Source organism: Kwoniella mangroviensis, chromosome 2, assembly GCF_000507465.2.
Source record: "Kwoniella mangroviensis CBS 8507 chromosome 2, whole genome shotgun sequence".
Taxonomy (NCBI): domain Eukaryota; kingdom Fungi; phylum Basidiomycota; class Tremellomycetes; order Tremellales; family Cryptococcaceae; genus Kwoniella; species Kwoniella mangrovensis.
In genome coordinates, this window is record NC_088828.1 from 979,132 (window position 1) to 995,919 (window position 16,788).

Below are 16,788 nucleotides of genomic sequence, written 5' to 3' on the forward strand. Positions count from 1 at the left end.
CCACCGAAAAAAAAGTTGAACTTGAGACTTGAGCTGATATCATACCTTCTATCCCTTCTACGCTCAATGACCTGACGACCATAAAGAAACCTGAAACTACTCTCGCGACTCTCTCCTCTCTCTCTTTCATCATGTCTACCAAAGGTAAGTACATACTTACCCAACTATCACACTCAGCTCTTCTCCTCCGGCCGAAACTGCACAGACCCCTTGACACACTTGAAATTTTGGACACCCACCAATCCTGTCCAATTCAATGATCATCGCCCTACTGCCTCGCACTAGCTAGATGCTGACTACATTATTCTGCAATAGCTATCCGAGAGTTCGACGCCAAGCAGCTCGTTTCCTACTGGCTCAACCGATCCCCTACTCCTATCCCAACTAAGAGTGAATCTTCTCTCTCAGCTGCTCAAGTAGCTCAAGTAGAATGGTAAGCATATTCATGTCCATTCTATCATTCCCACGTCCCTTTATTGCGAGTACAGTGAATTCAATGCTGATTACTTGCATTATAGGGATCCCGTCACCAAGCAACTCTCCCCTCCTATCAAACCAGGTCAAGGTCTCCCTGACTGGGTGTTCACCTCCAAGCTCGTCGGAAAGCCTGATCAACTCATCAAGCGAAGAGGAAAGGCCGGTCTCCTCTGCCTCAACAAGGGATGGGAAGAGACTGGTGCTTGGATTGAACAAAGAGCCGGTAAACCCGTAACTGTCGAATCAACAACCGGTACCCTCAATACCTTCATCATTGAACCTTTCTGCCCTCACCCTGCTGAGACTGAATACTACGTCTGTATCAACTCTACCAGAGAAGGTGACTGGATTCTCTTCACCCAGTGAGTTCTCTTCCCTTGATATTTTACATACCACAATGAGCTGACGAGGTGTCTATAGCGAGGGTGGTGTCGATGTTGGAGATGTTGATGCTAAGGCTTTGAAGTTGCTCTTACCTGTCGGTGAGGAGGTGAGTGTCTTTTCATCACCCTCAGGGTGTGACCGAGCCAAGCTGATTCAAGCAATCGCAGTTCCCTACCCGAGAGAACCTCATCAGCACCCTTCTCGCCAATGTCGCTCCTGCCAAGCAAGATGTCCTTGCCGATTTCTTGATCAGACTCTACGCTGTCTACGTTGACTTGCACTGTGAGTAAAATTGGCATCAGTCACTTGAGTGTATGTTGATGAACGCTTTCATTTTAGTCGCCTACCTCGAAATCAACCCTCTCGTTGTTCTCGACGCTGCTGAAGGCAAACCCTCCGAAATTCACTACCTCGACATGGCTGCCAAGCTCGATCAAACCGCCGACTTCCTCTGTGGACCTAAATGGGCTGTCGCTCGAGACACCGTCACCCCCTCCGCCGGCTCCTCCGCTATCAAGGCTGATCGAGGACCTCCTATGGTCTGGCCCGCTCCTTTCGGTCGAGATTTGACTAAAGAGGAAGCTTACATCCAGAAACTCGATGCCTCAACTGGTGCTTCCCTCAAACTTACCGTTCTCAACCAAGCCGGTCGAGTATGGACAATGGTCGCTGGTGGTGGTGCCTCTGTCGTCTACTCCGATGCTATCGCTGCTGCTGGTTTCGCCCACGAACTTGCCAACTACGGTGAATACTCGGGAGCTCCGACGGAAGGTCAAACATATGAATACGCCAAGACCATTATCGACTTGATCGTCCGAGGTGAACCTCACCCTGAGGGTAAAGTACTCATCATTGGAGGTGGTGCTGCCAACTTCTCAGACGTCGCTGCTACCTTCAAAGGTATCATCCGAGCTCTCAAGCAATTCAAGGAAGGTCTTCTCCGACACAAGGTTTCCATCTGGGTTAGAAGAGCTGGTCCTAACTACCAAGAAGGTCTCAAAGCCATGCGACTCTGTGGTGAATCCATCGGTGTCCCCATGAAGGTCTACGGTCCCGAATCCCCTATCACTGCTATCGTCCCTATGGCTCTCGGTATTCAACGACCTGCCTCTGCCGCTACCCGAGACGTAACTCCTATTGCTTCGTCCCCTGCTTCGCCCTCTGCCAACAGCCCAGCTCCCCTCCCTGGGTCCGGTGAACCATCCACTGTCGGCAGCGTCAAACCTGACGGTTCTCGAGAACAGCCCAACGATCACATCGTCAGATTTGAAACTGAGAAGCTCGGCTCTCGTCCTTGGTTCCGACCTTTCGACGAGCACACCAGATCCTTCGTCTTCGGTCTTCAACCCCGAGCCATCCAAGGAATGCTTGATTTCGACTTCTCATGTGGCCGAAAGACCCCTTCCGTCGCTGCTATGATCTACCCATTCGGTGGTCACCACATCCAAAAGTTCTACTGGGGTACCAAAGAAACCCTTCTCCCAGTCTACACCTCCGTCGGTGAGGCCATCAAGAAGCACCCAGATGTTGATGTAGTTGTCAACTTCTCATCTTCTCGATCAGTCTACGCTTCTACCCTCGATATCCTCACCTACCCTCAAATCAAAGCTATCGGTATCATCGCTGAAGGTGTACCTGAAAGACATGCTCGAGAACTTCTCCACCTCGCTGTTAAGAAGGAAGTCATCATCATTGGTCCTGCTACTGTAGGAGGTATCAAACCTGGTTGTTTCAGAATCGGTAACACCGGTGGTATGATGGACAACCTTATCGCTTGTAAACTCTACCGACCTGGTTCCGTCGGTTACGTCTCCAAATCTGGTGGTATGTCCAACGAGTTGAACAACATTCTCTCTTACACCACCAACGGTGTTTACGAAGGTGTTGCTATTGGGGGTGACCGATACCCCGGTACCTCCTTCATCGACCACTTACTAAGATACGAGGCTGATCCCGAATGTAAATTACTCTTACTCTTGGGTGAAGTTGGTGGTACCGAAGAATACCGAGTCATCGAAGCTGTCAAGAAAGGTATCATTAAAAAGCCTATTGTCGCTTGGGCTATCGGTACTTGTGCCAAGATGTTCACCTCCGAGGTTCAATTCGGTCATGCCGGTTCTATGGCCAACTCTGACTTGGAAACCGCTGATGCCAAGAACAGAGCTATGAAAGCTGCGGGATTCATCGTTCCCGACACCTTCGAAGACCTCCCTGAAGTCCTCAAGGCCACTTATCAGAAACTCGTTTCAGCTGGTGCCATCGTACCCAAAGCTGAAATTGAACCTCCTCAAATCCCTATGGACTACCAATGGGCTTCAGTGAGTATGCCCCGTTTCGATATGAACGACGCGATTGCTGATCATATTCTTTATTAGAAACTTGGTCTTATCCGAAAACCCGCTGCTTTCATCTCCACCATCTCCGATGAGCGAGGTCAAGAACTCATGTATGCCGGTATGCGAATCTCCGATGTTTTCAAGGAAGAGCTTGGTATCGGTGGTGTTATCTCATTGCTTTGGTTCAAACGAAGACTCCCTGCTTTCGCTTGTAAATTCATTGAGATGGTTCTCCAACTCACTGCTGATCACGGACCTGCCGTGTCTGGTGCTATGAACACCATCATCACTGCTCGAGCGGGTAAAGATCTCATCTCTTCCCTCGTTGCTGGTCTTTTGACCATTGGTGATCGATTCGGTGGTGCACTTGATGGTGCTGCTGCCGAATTTTCTCGAGGTGTCTCATCCGGACTTACCCCAAGAGAGTTCGTCGACCAAAACAGAAAAGCCAACAAGCTTATTCCCGGTATTGGACACAAGATCAAATCCAAGACCAACCCTGATCTCCGAGTCACCCTCGTTGTTGACTACGTCAAGAAACACTTCCCATCTCACAAGACTTTGGACTTCGCTCTTGCCGTCGAGGATGTAACCACCCAAAAAGCCAACACTCTTATCCTCAACGTCGATGGTGCCATCGCTGCCTCATTCTGTGACTTGCTCTCCGGATCCGGTGCCTTCACCGAAGAGGAAGCTGCCGAATACCTCAAGAGCGGTACCCTCAATGGTCTTTTCGTCTTGGGTCGATCGATCGGTTTCATCGGTCATTACCTCGATCAAAGACTCCTCAAGCAACCTCTTTACAGACACCCTGCGGATGATATCTTCATCAACGTGAGTTGATACGCTAGATCATGAATTTGCGATATCATTACTGACACGTCACTTGATATCATTAGATGCAAGAACGAGTTGTCTTCCAACCTGGTTCCGCTTAATCGAAGCGATGGTCCAGTGTGCAGCGTAAGCCAAAGCCGGGAACCAATCGTCTTACTTCCATCATCATTCATAAGAACCTTTTTCATTTTAATTTGTATTTATTTCTAATTTTCATCGATATTTTGGAAGCACGTGTTTATAGATATCTCAACATTTTGGTACGATTTGCAAAAAAAAACAAAGAAGAGAGAGTAGTAGTGGTATATATATATATACATAGAAAGGTACAAGTAATCATCATCATGCACCGATTCATGGACATTGAACAGTTTTAGGTGCAGCAAGTGAAAGCACTGACACAAGTGAGGCCAGCAGATGGAAGGTATTCATATTCATCAGTGTAACTTGGATTACGCCACAGATTAGACAGGACCGTGTACGACACGAGCAAGTTAACGAGATGAGTAGAGGTTTATTCCACGCGACGTGTTGATCGTCATACCTCACACCTCACAATACGATTATCATTCAACTTTCATATTGATACATCTAATCTCTTCGTATTTATCTCAACGCTCAGCTCGGTATCTTGCTGGTCCTATCCGGAATGTCTGAGCCACATCAGGGCAGAGTGGAAGAGAACAAGGACGATGCTGTGAACCTACAAATACAAAATACAGAAATGGACGTTGAGAACACTCAGGAGCAGGAGAGTCAAGTTGAATCTGACAGTGTAGTCAAGGCTGACAAGGACGAGGGATCAAAGGAAATTGGAGCAGATGTAGTTGAGACCAAGATTAATGCAGACGATAATTCGGAAAAAGTCAATAATGAAGATTCTCAACCTCAGAAAGTACGAGAGAAGGTGAGGTCATGTGCCTCTGATCCCGATCAGGCAGTGACAATCAACCTACTGACCCTTTGTGTCATTGTATCATAGCCATCACCTCTAACTCTACCTACCGACCTTCTAAATCCACATGAAGCGGACTCTCTCCACCCTCCAGACTCACCTACAACCTCACTCATAACCTCTCTTCGTACCCAATTGTCTTTGCTGTCGGACCAATCGATCCAACTGAACCAAAAGCTCATATCGTCCATAGGTAAATCGGCAGATCTGGAAGATGAGCTACACGAGCTTCAGGCTCAACATCGATCGTTGACGGACCATGCGGGTGAATTGGAGAAGGAAAAGAATAAATGGGAAGAATCGATGAATACTGGATTACTCGTTGAGCGATCACAGATCAAAGATGAGATGCAGAAGTTGGCTCAGGGCCTCGTGGAAGAAGAAAGAAGGAGAGGAACAGCCGAGGAAAAGAGAAGAGAGGTGGAGAATGAGGTGGATGATTTGACGGCAAAGTTGTTCGATCAGGTGAGTGATTGATTGCTGGACCATGATGAGAGATTGGAGAACGGTCAATGGATGAACTGTCAGGTGGAAAAAGGAGGGCATAGGGGAGGGACGAATTGAACAGGGATGGAGAAGTTCACGATGCTGACCATTGTATTTATTGCATATTCTAGGCAAACGCTATGGTAGCTACTGAACGTATGTCACGAGCTGAAGCTGAAGCACGATTGAAATCGACAGAAGAGAATCTAGCTGCTGCTGAAGCTGCCGTTCGAGACATGCAGCTACATCTACAGTCCTTACCACCTTCTGCCGTCCAACCTTCAGCTATATCTCTCTCACCACATACTACTGCCAACGAAGGAATCTCATCAATATCGATAAGCAGGAAATACCTCTCATCACATGTTCCTTATTCTGAATTTTTGAATTTCATCCAACATCTCAGAACACTTCGACCTATCAAGGAAACATCCAAGAATACTTTCCCACCACCACTCATAACCAATCTTCTCACTCAACCTTTCTTAGCTAGAACGATCATAGAAGATAATGATCCTACGTTGAGGTTGGATACAGCCCCTGATCTAAGTTGGTTATCACGTAGAAGCGTTTCTCAAGCCATCATATCTGGTGATCTCATTGTCGAGCCGGTGTCGACAGCGACTCTGTTGGCAAGTACCAGTTCTTCAGTACAGGATATAAATTGTAGTCTATGTGGTAAATTAATATTCATCCACCAACAACAACCTCAATCACCTGCTGGGACATCCCATTTCGGTCCACCACCTGTTCATCCTCAACGTACTTCCAATTCGACCACATCGAGATTCTCCCTTAAACCTTTCTTCGCTACTACAACCTCTTCTACTTCAGCTACAAATCCAAACTCTACACCGAATGTTCCGTCACCTAGTCAATCACCTGTGTCTTCGCCTGCTATAGGTCCAGGTGGAGCCATCACTTCGGTATACGTATTTAGAATCGCCAAACCCCAGTTGCAATCTGGTGGTAGCAGTGGTGATAAGGGAGATTCAAAGTTATATCCCCTATGTAGGACTGGGTGGTGTCTTGAAAGGATGAGAGCTACTTGTGCTTTATGGCATTTCGTTAGAACAGGTGTGGTTCATGTAATATGGCACGGTGATGATGGAACGGGTACTACATCAACGATGACGACAATAACGGAGAATCATCAGCAAGTAGGAGTGGAAAGTGCGAAACCGGCTGAGCAAGATGATGCCGCCTCTGAACAACCATCAATATCAAATGGAAGTGGAGAAGAACAGACACAACAACGGCCTCCGCCACTTCCTCAACGTAAGAAATCATCTTGGGCGTTAGGATTCAAGTTATCTGATAAGTCCACAGGAGGCTGGACCAGGGGATGGAAGTCTTCTGGTGGCACCGCTAATAGTCCACCGGATTCGCCCGGTGCCGGTAATGGTGAGGAAACCCGCCGGGATTCGGTGGGGTCTTTAGGAGCGGAGAGAGATGAGAATGGAAGGGTGCAGACGGCTGGTGGGTTAGGATTAGGTGAGGCATTGAACATTGATAAAAAGGAAACAGAAAGGGAAAAGGAAGTTCCTGTCATACAAGAACCATTATCATTTTCTGCTGAGAATGAGAAGGATCAGTCGACTGGAATTGAGAGTAGACAAGATGAAGTATCAGCCAAGTTGGATAAAGATCAAGAAGGAGAAGTAGATGAAGAGGGAGAAAGAGGATCAAGTATACAGGCTCCACCATTATCAAGAGCGACGTCGAATATATCTTCTATCAACACTTCTGAAACTGGATTTCACACTCCTAAAGGTGGTCAAGCGGACTTACCTTCAGAAGATGGTCACGATTCTCCTTCTCCTTCCGAAGAAGTGAAAAGAGACGAACAAAGCACACCTCATCCACCATCGCGCGTGGATACTGAAACAAAGGTAGAGAAAGTGATTGAATTGGCATCTCCCGCCTCTGATACTGAAAGTCCAACTAAAACATCTGCTGCCGGTGTTCCTCCTCCTATACCTCGACGAGCGGCAGGTAGGAATAGATTATCTCAACTTAGTGGAGGCACGTCTACGCCTGTGACTAGCGAGCCGCCTACTCCGGTGAAGGATAAAGAAAACAACAAAAGGCAAGATGAGGATGAGGATGAGGACGAGTTGAGTATCTTGAAAGAGTTGAGGGATGAATTGGAGCAGAGGAAGAGCGAGGATGTGAGCAGGGATGAGAAAAATGAAGTTATATATAATGGAAACGGAGATGAACAGCAGAATAACAATACAGAGATTAGAGATCTCCAGGACGTCAAGGATAAAGATGGAGACCAGAAGGAGGAAGAAGAAGAAGAAGAAGAAGAACCTCCATTTACACCTGTGAACCTGGATGAGAAATTCCCATTATCACCATTACAACAACAAACTTTCCCTTCTTCTTCGTCTTCTTCTACAAGTAGACCTAATTCGCAAATTGCTGCGACAGCACCACCACCACCACTACCACCTCGACATCCCAAGACACCCGTGTTGCAATTATCCAACTCGACTGGCACAGAAGGTGAAAAAAGATATTTCAGTATTGGTGATAAAGGAGATCATAGTTGGGAAGGTAAGACTTGGGAAAAGATCGTTAAATTAAAGGAAGAAATGTGGAAATCTAGAATAGGAGTTTTAGATGAGTGATGGCTGATGTTATATGTTATATTTCGTATATGTCTTTTATACCGTTCGATTGAATTCCAATTTATGATTATTGGATGGTCTTTCTTAACTTACAATAACTCGCTTTCTCTGTATTTGTTTATATATATTTCCAACACATTAAATGAAACTAGATTATTACTTTACCAACCAATTCATATGCCCATCATTCTTTTGAGAGATGAATGATAAAATGTACATAACAATACAGTCAGTCTCCAGTACGCGTAGTGCACCATGTAGGACGATCAATCCATCTGATGATCGATGATATCAGCTAGAATAGGACATAAATATAGGGTGCATTTTTCTGATATTAAGGTACAAAGAAAGAACATAGATAGCATAACTAAGAATTCATATCATACTGCAATGACTTTTGTTAGGAATATATGATACTTTTTGGACCTGAGATTGATTTTTCGTTTTGATAACATGGATTCATTCGAATTACTTCACTTCTTCATTTCTTCATTTATGTTCCATGACCTATATGCAATTCAATCTCTCGGTTGATCGTAACTTGATGGATGTCGATGTCGGTGTCGATGTTGGTGATATTTGGTATGTAGTTGAGGTAAGGGATATACGTAGGAATTGTTGAGAAAATGATGGGAAGAGAAAAAAGATGAAGATATGATATATCAACAACACGTTCATAGGAAATCGAGCAAGGTTAAAGATTGACTAAAGTTGGAAGTTGCTTGAAATAACTGGGTATAAATGTCAGGATATCGTAAGGAAGGGAAAAAAAAAACCAAATGATGATACTGTATGATGGAAAGACATATGATGATTTATGATAAACAACCATTCTTCATAAATTGTCAAAAGTACTGTACAACTGATCAGAAAGCAAGGAAGTAAAAAAGGAAAGATCTGACCAATTGGTTCTGTTTCTACCTATACCTCATCCTTTTTCCATAAGAGCTTACTAGCGCTATCTGATCTACCACCCAGCTCAGGAGAAGACTTGACGTGGTGTAAAGGACTCAACGCTGCGAAATTTGCCTCGTTGTCATGATGATTGGTAAGACTGAGAGATTGTTGTCGAAGTTGAGGATGAGGTTGAGGATGACCGAGATTGCCTCCGAAAGCAAGAATGTTATTTTGATTAGGGGGGTTTCGAGTCCAGGTACTCGTCCAATCAGGCCAAGAACCAAGAGAATCGATAGAAAAGTTTGAAGAGGTATGTCGATGACCCCATCCTCGTGGGATCTGACCAATTGGAACAGGTGAGGGGCGGACGATATCATTCTCAATTGGAACTTCAGGGTCGGGGAAGACGATATTACGAGGTCTGACTTGGGTTCGGGCGAGTTGACCGTTGATAGCATCCAATTGAGATGCGAGGTAATCTCGAGTTCGAAGGAGTTCGAGATCATCACCCTCACTATATATTCAATCTTATCAGCTATCCCTTGAAGGACTCCAGTCCAGAACAGCTTACTTACTCTTGAGGAACATTGCCATAGGGTCTGAACTGCACTGGAGGAACTACGATTGGTCGATCTCGGCTCATACTTTGGTGTCGTTTGAAATGTTTTTGCTCCTACGACAGCTTTTCAGCTACAGTCCCCGGTTGCTTTCAAGGAATTCGATGTCACTTACATCAGAATCAGCGATTCGAGCTTGAATTCTTTCGCTCATCCCTTGATAGTATTTTCCATTAATCTGTGGAAATATGGTCAGCTCTCAAACGTCTCGGTTAGGGATAGCTCACCTTCTTTATCACATCATTGGCTTGAACTCGGGTTTGAAGTCTAAATGGACGTACATCAGCTATGCTATCTCGTTGCATCTGGGCAGCCTACCTGGCCATGATGGGTCCTCTTCTATTACCTGCTTCATCGACAAGAGGTTTCCAAGAGCATATCTTCGCGGGAGAGAGGAGCTCGGCGAGTTCCTTGTACGGTCACAAGCAAAGGATCAGTTGTTCAGCAATTTTCTGGAGATTTGGTCTCGAGACTTACCTCATAGTTGAGGGCAGTGGGCAGACCAGCAATATACAAATTTGCTGAATTAGGATCTTCCAAGGCTTTGTTTTGCACTTGGTAATCCTCCTGCGAAACGAATATGACAAAATCAGCAGAGTCTATTGATCGCGGATAACATTCGGAACAGTGTGGCACTGAAGAAAAGCTTACTCACCTTGCCAAATTCACATTCTACATTCTTCATCTTGAGATGCACGATGAAGCTTTGAGCTTGATCAGGTCGTTTGAACCTTATACAAGTCATGATAAGCTATATATCAAGTAGAAGTGCCACAGTGAAGCTTACATGACAAAAGCGTGTCTGGATCACCAACATAGATCAGCATCATTCGCTTACTTGATGATATGTCACTTACGGTCTTGTAGTTCGAGAAGGGATTTTCACCGATACTACTTCACCGAACTCCGATGCGTAGACTCGAAGTTGATCTTCGGTAAGATCACTATTGACACGATGGATGAAAACTGCAAAATCACTTGCATCAGCAATCGCACTCATCCACTGAGACTGCAGATACGACTTACCGTTCCTTCCTTCACCTAGGATAGGCATCGCTGGCATACTCTTTGAACTCATCAACTTATTTCTCGCCCCCATTTGTCCAAAGTTGAAAGCTGGCATTCTTCTCAAACCTCTTTTGATTTCAATCTCACCTTCAGCTTCAGCTTCGTTGATATCCTGCATGGATAGTGGGGTGGGAGTATCGTCGTCTTGAAATCTCACGTTTACACTTGGTTTTCGAAATAGACTTTGTGCTTGTCCTTGATAATGATGGTGATAAGGAAGGTTTGGTACAGATTGATGATGACTGATCGGACTGATTCCCATAGGTGGATAGAATGAACAGCCATTTGCATCTGGACTAGCATGGTGTCGGTAAGGATAATGGGTGTGAGGATGATCGTCAAGCTCGATATCGATCGAGGAAAGGGATGGATGATGTCTGACATGGTGGATATGATCGTTGATCGGTGAGAATGGATGTCCTGCCGAGTTGGGACTGGTTGGCGTATAAAGCTCGAAATCGTTTGAAAGGTCTTTGGTATTGATGGGGTAAAGGATAGATGGATGTTGATTAGTACCAGCTGCACTTGCAACTGCAATTTCACTAGTGAAGTTTTTGATGGTCGGCGTGTGAGATTGTGATGGTAAGATCGGAAGACTTGGTGATCTAGATCGAGTATCGAAAGGACCTTTGTCGCAGACAGGAGCACGGAATCTTTGAGTATGATGGCCACCGGGGACGTTAGGCATTTGGATCAAGTTGAAAGGTGAAGTCGAGGAAGAAGATTTCCATCCAGCACCAAAAGATTTAGCTGTAGTAGTTCTGGAAGAAGGAAAAGGAAAGATTGTACTTTCTCCTTTGATGGTGGTATGAGTGTTATCTTTCGCCTTGGTCGTATCGGAGTGCGAAGAGGTTGAGCTGGTCTCCACGCAAGTAGAAGAGATAGTTCCACTCGATGTATTGTCCGAGTTGGAGCTGGAGTTAGAAGTGAAAGTGGGAGATGATTTGGGAAAGATGAAGGGAGGTGAAGATGGGCTGAGTGATCGTGAGGTAATACTCGACATTGATGTAATCACTATTGAGAAGGAAGGAAAGGAAGAAAGATATTTCGGTTCTTCTGGGAGACGAATAAGGGTAGAATGGGCTGGTTAAGAACTAAATATGAAGGATCAGATTCTTGTTAGAGATGATATATGGATATAACAGTATATACTGACCCTTCCATGTGGAATGAGCAAACGATAAAAGGAAAAGATAGAAGAAAATGATGAAAAGGAAGAAGGTATATATACATATATATATATATATACCTACTCACCAGTGATATGGTTGCGATAATAGCCGGTTCTACGCCGAATGATCACGTATCATGTAATGTTGGATGACAGGAGACTGCCATACAGTATGGTCCATAAGCTGAGGTCCGAAGAGAATAGAATATTCAAACCCGATCGGCGATGTTTCCGAATAGCTGTAGTCTTAGAAAGAAAGTGAAATCGAGCTAAGTTGAAACGGCGTACCTGAAAAGAGTAGATGAATGATGGGAAGATGATCAGCGCTATTTTGGAGAACGACGACGATGACCCAGTGGATTTAGGTGGAACGGTACAGTGATGAGAATTGTTAGTAGAAGGATAGAGAAAGACGAATGGGGAATGGGGAATAAAGATAGCTGGGTGTGAGTGTACAGTCAGTAACTTATGAATAAGAAGGAAAAGAGCAAAGATGAAGCAAATGAGTGAGATACAGTATACGCGTCGCGTCCTGATCCAGTCAGTGATCCTGCAGTGTGCATACCAGGTATGTAGTCAGCTTGATCCCATCAATCCATTTGGGTTATATCATGTTAGCTCAACATCACATCAATTCACCCATCAGGAACGACCTCGACCCTCTCTCCCCCCTACCACTTGGCTCTAGGACGTGCAGAAGAACAAGGTGAATGTCCGCCCAGTCGTCATGGTGATGTCTGAGTTTAGGGTCGGTGATGATCATCCAGGAGTAGAGAAGATTGATCTCTTAGCATTTGAGCTATAGGAGAAAATAAGATGAGAATGGGTCCGAGCGCGTCCAAGAGATCAGATCAAAGGAGGTCGTGTATATCTCGTGTTTTTATGCATTCGATCTGGATGAGATGATCATCGTAATTGTCTTATAGACAGTACTATATTGACGATGACGGGGACGATTTCGTGTGGTACCACAAGTCCGATCGTAAGAAGGTAAGATCGATTACTGAAGATGTCGTATCAGTGTAGTAAGTATGTCTGACTTGGGATTGATATTGAAAGATAGGATGTAGGCTGGAGGAAGAAGATTAAGCTGAGCTTGACCAACATCCATCGGTCAAAGGATACCATGTGTATTCGTGTGTGTGTATTTGATGTGTGTGTGTGTGTGTATGGCGAAAATCAATCGAGCATCAACCTTTTTACTTCTGCAAAGAAAGGTCTATAAATGAGTACCTTGCAATTCTTGGTTTGAGTGGTTATTTCATCTTGATGGTGACGTTGATGTAGACTAATCAGCTTGTGCCATAGAAGAAAAGAAAACACGTTGATCTGAAACGTTGATACAACCAAATATCCTTTTGATGGATTTACTGTATACTATAGAATACAAAGGTCAGCGTTTGACCATGCGAGAGAATACCGATTAGAGCCGAAGGATAGAGTACTTTAGGTGATATTCTCGACCGGTTGTAGTGATGACTCGAGTAGTTGATCTAAATTGTTAGACCTCGGGTTTGTACGTCGATCTTGACACGCCCTATCGACAGGATCAGACGAATTAGCCTGTATGAAGTGTTGCTGTTCATAGCGGCCAATTTAATCCGGTTACCAAGTATTATAGACCGTATGTGTGAGTATCGTCAAAAGTATGTATCGATCATCAAGTATGAAAGATGAAAAGACGAAGACTCGAGTTGTTTTGATCTTGTTTTGCGTGATGTCATGAGCATTTGTGGCGCTGTTTCAGGTTAGATGGGGTCTGGACTGTGTTGATGATGCCACGCTGATACAATATCGGATTTATGGTCATCATCTTCATCCTCATCCTCGTCTTCATCCTCACGTCAAATCAAGTTGTGAATATGCCGATCGTACATAGTGCTGGTATACTGGGCTTAGATGAGAAAGGATGATTGTTCTCATCGGGACTTGTACCTCAACCGACCAAGCTGGGTCGTGAATGTCAAAAAACCTCGTGAGACACCATATGAGGCATACCTGATCTCGAATGTATGCTTAGCTTAGGTCTCACCGATGACGAATATCGTAAAGCCGATGAATAAGTACCTGTATTCGATAAATGGACTGGAAGGGAAGACAGTACTGCAGGATTCTATACAGGTGATCCGGGGGAGAACAATCAACAATCTTCCAAAAATATTTGTGCAGATGAAGAAGAAGAGTGTCATAGGAAGAGCACAAAACAGGAAAATATGGTCAATGAGAGACTTAACATTTACGGATTGAATAGGTGAAAGAAGATAAAAGTTGCTCATCAGTTGATTCTACCAAAGTTGGCTGTTGTGTAGGATATATCTTTTGATAGTCACATGTCATCGCATTCCAGTAGACTGTACAAACCAAAACCAAAATCAACTATATGTATCCGTTTTGTGACTCTATGTAGATCTTCTGGTCTTCTCTCTCATCCTAGCTTCCGCCCTAGCTCTCAACTCATCTTCAGTCATTTCATTCGTATTCAAACTGTTCCTTGATCTGGCAGGCTCCACCAACCCTTCTCCACCCGGTACGACAGGTATATTCGGTAGTGATCGTGTAGGCTGAGCTTGAGTCTGTGATGGTGGTTGAGTCGAATCACCATTGTTATCATTGTTTCCATGATCGGGTCCAGGTCTATAACCAGGTGGTAGTTCAATAACTCTAGAATTCAAATCAGGTAACTGTATATGTAAATCCCCATTCATCCCATCTGAATGTACCACATATACGTGTCTTGGTCCCCTACCTGAAGAAGGTGAAGAAGGTTCATCATTCTGGTGATGGTGCGATGTCGAACCCAACGATCCTGGTCTAGGTGAAGAGGGATTTTGAACCACTATGCCAGGTGAAGATTTAGGTGTATTCTGTCTCCTACCTGATCTGCTATTATTTGATGAAGTCCAAGAAGGGTCCTGAACGTGTCCATGGCCTTGACCAGAGGTAACACTTGATCTCCTATCTCTTTCTCTGATGTCCCCCATGGATATATTCTCCCTATATGAATCACCAGAATAATTATCCGACATACTGACTAAAGGTGGTCGAGGGAATACACGATTATCGCGATCATGAGACGCACTACCAGGTACTTGAGGGTATGATTGAGGGTTCGGTCCAGGAACATGAGGATCGTAGAATGTAGCCGGAGTATCGAACTCTGGTGAATCCATATATGGCGAAAGGGAATTACCATTGGGAGTGAGTTGTTTGCTGATGAATGAATTGGTAGGGGTAGAATATGAAGCTGGTCTAGGATCGGAGTAAAAGTTCTGTTCGGAAGAGGACTGATAGAGAACAGCAAGATCAGTACATCCATCGTGTTATCTTCAGGATCCAGTCCTATTGAGATGGTTTTTTTGAAAAGCTTGAACTCACTTTCCGCAACCTCTTCTTACCACCCAGCAAGAACCACATCAATCCAGCTGCACCTAACGCACCAACCACAAAAGCACCCGCCACACTTCCCGCCAGAACACTAACACCGATCTTCTTTTCTTTCTCGGGTAGTTGTTGGCCTGTAGCGACAGCTAGACAAGCAAGATCGTCACTTGCTCCAGCATGTAGAGGACCAAAAGCCCAACTTTTCCCAGACGAGTCGTATAGTCCCAACATGAATGCTTGACCGTGGGTCAGTCGGACAGTATAGTTGATAGGTAGTGTTGAAGTCGTTATATTCACTGGAGGATGGGCTGCTGGAGCGACGAGGAGTGTATAGGGTGGTGTACCGTTTTTAGGACTTATCTGAAGGTCTGAGCCTGTAGTCAAACATACATCAGCCTGAATATACCATTTGGCATGGCATCTAGATGGGACAATTGGATCATGATATAATCGATTGAGCTTGCACATATAGGAACATTCTACTCACATGATGCTGGCCAAGCATTCCAAGATACATCCCCACTTGGTCCCACTACTTCCACATCTAGAGTCTCGTTCGCAGGTGGTACCCAAGACTCTTGGACATTGGATGTCCGACATGTCGAATTGGGTGTTGCATAGGCATCAAATGTGTCTTCTGAAGGTACGACTGTATATAGGTCCTGGAAAGGGGTCAGCCATCAGGTAATGATTGCAGGACGAAACGAAGAGATACTTACTTGACATCCACCTGAGGCACCGTTGGAACCCCATATACAGGCTATAAACTGAAAATTGTCATGTCAGCTCATCGTCACGTATACGGACTTTGGTGACGGCCTTTAGGAGTCATTTCGCCCTACTGCTTCTCCTCTCTTCTCCTTCTTTTCATTTCCTCTCATGCTTCTCCTTCCGATTCTATCCCACCTCTATATCTTACCCATCTCCATTCCCCTCTACAGTCCTGAAGTACCTCATCATCTCATTGGATCTTTCTGATCACCTACCTGAGTCCCATTCATCCAAGGGTGTCTAATATCCTTAAACTTACTCATATCCCCTACATCCAAACTCGCACTATATAACCTCTCGAACTGAATCCCAGTCGAATCTATCAACTGCTCATGCACCAGCGTTATCATCGTATATGGTGCCTTTGGATCACTCGTCTGTTCGTTCGTCGGCGTCAGCGCAGAGAGGGTAAGAGGAGATGGACATGAGGGTGTGATGGGTAAAACTTGATGTGAGGATGTAAATCCGAATAAGAATGATTGAGGTTGATCGCCTGTATTGGGAGTTGTAGTTTCTGCCCATACCAATGGAAGTGCGAGGGTCATCAGGAGAGGTAGCATCTTGTCTGGATCCTTTCTGGAGAAAAGCTGACTGCTGATAATAGGTTGTTTTCATGAACTGAAAGAGTTTGTATTTCGTATTTGAAGTGATTGTGCTTGTTTCAGCTGATGAGAGAGACGTGAACGAGATGCCCTCCAGTAGATTGTGATCTTTGAGGTTGATTTTTCGCCTACAGTATTCGATCGTTGATGTATCTTAAACAGATTAAGGA

The 16,788-nt window shown here is 44.8% G+C and overlaps 4 protein-coding genes across 4 annotated transcripts; 2 read left to right on the top strand and 2 right to left on the bottom strand.

Moving 5' to 3' along the window:
- Positions 1–131: 131 nt before the first annotated feature.
- I203_107224 (uncharacterized protein) lies at positions 132–4,135 on the top strand (the record flags this gene model as incomplete). Its single annotated transcript, XM_019145309.1, has 8 exons — positions 132–144; positions 316–433; positions 519–839; positions 898–967; positions 1,029–1,143; positions 1,201–3,179; positions 3,237–4,031; positions 4,097–4,135. 8 exons carry the CDS (start codon positions 132–134, stop codon positions 4,133–4,135), a joined length of 3,450 nt encoding a protein of 1,149 aa, XP_019005128.1.
- A 548-nt stretch (positions 4,136–4,683) lies between these two features.
- Positions 4,684–8,111, top strand: I203_107225 (uncharacterized protein; the record flags this gene model as incomplete). The annotated part of the gene is made up of 3 exons (XM_019145310.1): positions 4,684–4,941; positions 5,017–5,454; positions 5,607–8,111. 3 exons carry the CDS (start codon positions 4,684–4,686, stop codon positions 8,109–8,111), a joined length of 3,201 nt encoding a protein of 1,066 aa, XP_019005129.1.
- A 921-nt stretch (positions 8,112–9,032) lies between these two features.
- Positions 9,033–11,696, bottom strand: I203_107226 (uncharacterized protein; the record flags this gene model as incomplete). The annotated part of the gene is made up of 10 exons (XM_019145311.1): positions 9,033–9,522; positions 9,584–9,681; positions 9,741–9,803; positions 9,853–9,892; positions 9,944–10,035; positions 10,103–10,192; positions 10,281–10,356; positions 10,413–10,427; positions 10,483–10,591; positions 10,652–11,696. The coding sequence occupies 10 exons, from the start codon at positions 11,694–11,696 to the stop codon at positions 9,033–9,035; spliced, it is 2,118 nt and encodes a 705-aa protein (XP_019005130.1).
- Positions 11,697–14,263: 2,567 nt separating this feature from the next.
- I203_107227 (uncharacterized protein) lies at positions 14,264–16,576 on the bottom strand (the record flags this gene model as incomplete). Its single annotated transcript, XM_019145312.1, has 5 exons — positions 14,264–15,148; positions 15,240–15,619; positions 15,733–15,907; positions 15,965–16,012; positions 16,232–16,576. 5 exons carry the CDS (start codon positions 16,574–16,576, stop codon positions 14,264–14,266), a joined length of 1,833 nt encoding a protein of 610 aa, XP_019005131.1.
- Positions 16,577–16,788: the final 212 nt, after the last annotated feature.